The sequence below is a fragment of the Dendroctonus ponderosae genome, unplaced genomic scaffold (assembly GCF_020466585.1).
Source record: "Dendroctonus ponderosae isolate FM_Combo_2020 unplaced genomic scaffold, Dpon_F_20191213v2 Dpon_F_20191213_1, whole genome shotgun sequence".
Lineage (NCBI taxonomy): Eukaryota > Metazoa > Arthropoda > Insecta > Coleoptera > Curculionidae > Dendroctonus > Dendroctonus ponderosae.
The window spans coordinates 32,315,222-32,318,999 of NW_026017110.1; the positions used below are offsets into that span (position 1 = coordinate 32,315,222).

Here is a 3,778-nt window from a genome sequence, read left to right on the forward strand (position 1 = left end):
TGGTGTGGTATAGTGGACACCGCAACCATGTTTAGACGAACTGAGGAGGGCACCCTAGCTATTCTGTGACCATGAAATGGGATTCTCAGTCGAAACACCATAGCGAGCGGACGGGTTTTTACTTGCGCGCCGAGCAATTCAATTGTGAAAGTGCTAAATTTCCATAAGTGGAGCTAGCGAAGCGAATCGAGTGTGGAGATCAGTGGATTATAGTAGAAAAAACAACGAGTGCAGGTGTGGTTGTAACATTTGTGTAAGTGCAGCAGTACTCCAGCAATTAGCAAGTTAAGGTAAGTGCATATATTGAAATAGGCTGAAATTCACGAAAAAGGACCCTTGCCGCACGGTTTTTCTACCTGAAAAGGGTCGGGCTCTATACCCGCCCGAGCGCAACAGACCCTTTCAGACTTTGGATTACGAAACGTTGCCACTGTGAACGTTTCCCAAAAGGACAATAAAGTGTTGCCAGCGTAGAACTTTAGTGCTAAACCTATATTTGATGAACCTGAAATAAACCGAGAAAGAGTCGAGTCAGCCAAAAGGAAGCTCTGGGACAGGAGCGCAAATCAGGAGGAGGACATGGAGGAAGACATCACCCCCAAGCGGGGATCACCCATGAGGTCGCCTGTCATGAAGAAAAAGAAGGAAAGGACGGCAGAAAAGGGGATGCACAGAAGCACTTAAGCACGAACCCCAGAGCAGTACGAACAAGTCCGGGCTCTAATCGACCAGAGCATGACATCGGGCACTGAGGACGACGCATATGGCACGCCTAGTAGCCAAACCAGGCAACGCCGAAAACCGGAAAGACAGAGCTACATAAATCAGCAGCCACAGGCTCAGAAGATAACATAGAACTTCCGGCAGCTGAAGCTAAGTGGAAGGAAAGGAAACTCGGGAAAACCAACTACTATTCCACGCAGGCAATCATAGGACACGGAGTTTTTGGATCTTATCTGAAGAAGATAAAGAAACGAAACAATGATGACTGCTGGTTATGCAAAGCAGTGGACACTCCAGAGCATACAATTTTTGATTGCCAGAACTTCACAGAAATAAGAAAGGAAGCAGATGAAAAATGCGACGCCATTATAAACAAGCAAAACATCAGCGAAATCCTAACCAAAAACAAAGCACGCTGGAAAGCAGTAACAGAAATGCTGGAAGAGATAATGACAATCAAAACAGAAGAAGAAAGGAGGAGAGAAAGCAAATAATTTCTCTCTCTCGTACAACTTCCTAAACGCGGAACATCGCATCCTCGAAGTAATGCCTTATAGGCGGTTCCGAGGAATAAAAACCAATGAGGAAGGAGTTTTAGCCGGTCGATGCTTCCTGATGGAACATCATCCCGGCACACACCCAGGCGCCAGAACACCATCCTGGGGCAGTCTGTCCAACAGATTTCTTAAACCTCGTAAAAAAAAACCATGAAATGGACAAATGATCGCCGACGTGCAGCATAGCACATGGCACCCGAAGAAGAAGTATCAAATAGGTACAAAAGACATTAATTTTAAGATGGTCAGAGAGCAAGAATATTACATTGGGACGGGGTATTGGATGCTTTTCTTGAGCATCTCATACCTGCAAAAAGAGCCGAGCAAATGAGTATAGGGAAAATAGGGCAGTTTATGGAAATGAATCATCTAATCGGAAAACATATGACGTTCATTAACATATACCGGTTCTCGTTTGCTTTATGTTAGTACTTATTAAATAACTGTTTTATATTAAGGATTATGAAATTACTTTTACTATATTTAAGACTGCAACCATTCGGTTCCCCTTTTAATACCCTGAAAATTACTTAAATATAACTGAAACGTTGACCGGAGAGTGTGTATATTCTGCAGCTGCTTATTGACGGATAAACCTAGAAACCTAAGCATGCATCTTTAACAATTATCATCACGGTCGTCTTCAACCACAACGTTAATTGTAATGTCCAATACTCATTAACAACATTTTAATAAGCTAGAATAAACTTAGCAAATTAACTTAACATAAACACTAAATGTTCCACTTACTATTGCTTTTCCATATGGAATGAATTCGACAGTCATATGATCCTTAAATAATTGATAGTTTGGATAGAGCTGCCTCGTAATAAAATATACGCTGTCTGAGCAAAGCGCTTCATAGTAAACTGCCACATGTATAGATTCCTAAAAAGGAATCTTAACGTTTTATGCAATTAACAAATAATTTACATGTTACGGGAAATGTAAATAATTGGGCGTTTTATAAAATGATATGATATGACAAAATAATTAGTTATGTACAAAATATCACATTGCCCGGGCATTCTGAATAATGCTGGAAGTCCAGTATGTAATTTTAAAATATCTTTATTCGTGATTTCTCTACACACAAAAATGTTACGACAAGATATACATACAAGATATATATACAAATATAAATTTATAAATAACATACAAACCAATTTAAAAAACAGATGTGTACTTATAAAAACATGTTCACACGGAATATGAAGTCCTAGAGATTTCATTTATTAGAGCTGCTTCTACTTTCACTGGTGACATTTCGAGGTAGGAGCTTTTTTCCTTTGCGGCACTTGAACCCGTAAAATTTACAGCTACATCGACTCAGCTTTGGCCCCCTGTCTCGAATGACAATCTCGTAAACTTTTAGTGAAATCGCTGACTGGGAATTTTCTTCGGCATCAATAAAGTTTCTATTTCATAATATAAGGTGGTGACTAGTATAAAGTTGATTTAAGCTTCCATATTTTGTGCCTAATTTATTTGCCTTTAATTATACCTAAATGCCCAATATTTCTTCCATTGGTGCGACATCTGTAAACATCTGGAACCCAAACTATAACCGTGTCACTTTTTTTGGCGGCAGGGTATTTTCAGTTAGAGGGTTGAAGCATTTTTTCGGCTTACTTTTTTAGATTGCTTGCTGAAATCTTCTTAATTTTGTGAAACTTCAAGTTTCCATTTTTTCACATTGCAGTCTTCTAATAAATCTTCACAATCATCATACGTGCGTTTTTTGTGACCAGGGACTCGAAATTTAAATAAATAATAAATAGAAAATATGGTTTGGACGCATATATTTCCTTTTCAATATTATGAAAATCAGACCTTCGTTCAGGTCACTAAATTGAAGATTGATCATAACTAACAGAAGGGTAATGCATTTTATTCGTAATGTTGACTTGAACCTAGCTCTCCTAAAGATTTTAACCCTGGTTTATTTTGCAATGCATCTTCTTCTACAGGCTCTCACTTGTTTATTTTAAGCCAGCATACATGTATGTATAATGCATATGATGCGTTTCGCAGAGGTGAATAAATCATCTGCTCGCGAGTCTAGGGATCCTCTCCGACCGAAAATCGAAAAAACAAAAGGAATCGAATATAGCTAGTTCTGCTCTTTTAACATTTCTTTTAAGTCCTCCTCACAGCTCATATTAGACAAAACACACACATTACTCAGGTAAACAGCTTTTAAGGCCAAAGATAAAAATCTGTATTTCGAACATGGCCTCTTACAGAGTACAGTTGCCACTATAATGAGCTCGGTTCTTCATAACCTATGCAAAACGTAAGCCTTCAGACCATTTCCTGCTTTTATGGTCTTACAACCAACCAAGAACACAGCATATTTTCCCCGTCCTGATTCTCACGTTAGACGGAGCTCTGACTTTAAGTGTGTAAATTATCTCCCATTATCACTCTGCAAAATGATGGGCGCACTAAATATGGTAAAAATGTCCAATAGCATATTAGCTACTTTTAATTATTTT

The 3,778-nt window shown here is 38.8% G+C and overlaps 1 protein-coding gene across 1 annotated transcript in view; it reads right to left on the bottom strand.

The window, feature by feature from the left end:
- LOC109533914 (GILT-like protein 1) overlaps positions 1 to 3,778 on the bottom strand; it is a 17,841-nt gene that overhangs the window by 5,694 nt on the left and 8,369 nt on the right. The window contains exon 2 of the mRNA XM_048670078.1: positions 2,031 to 2,168. Coding sequence (XP_048526035.1) covers positions 2,031 to 2,168 — 138 coding nt within the window. The remainder of the gene's footprint in view (positions 1 to 2,030; positions 2,169 to 3,778) is intronic.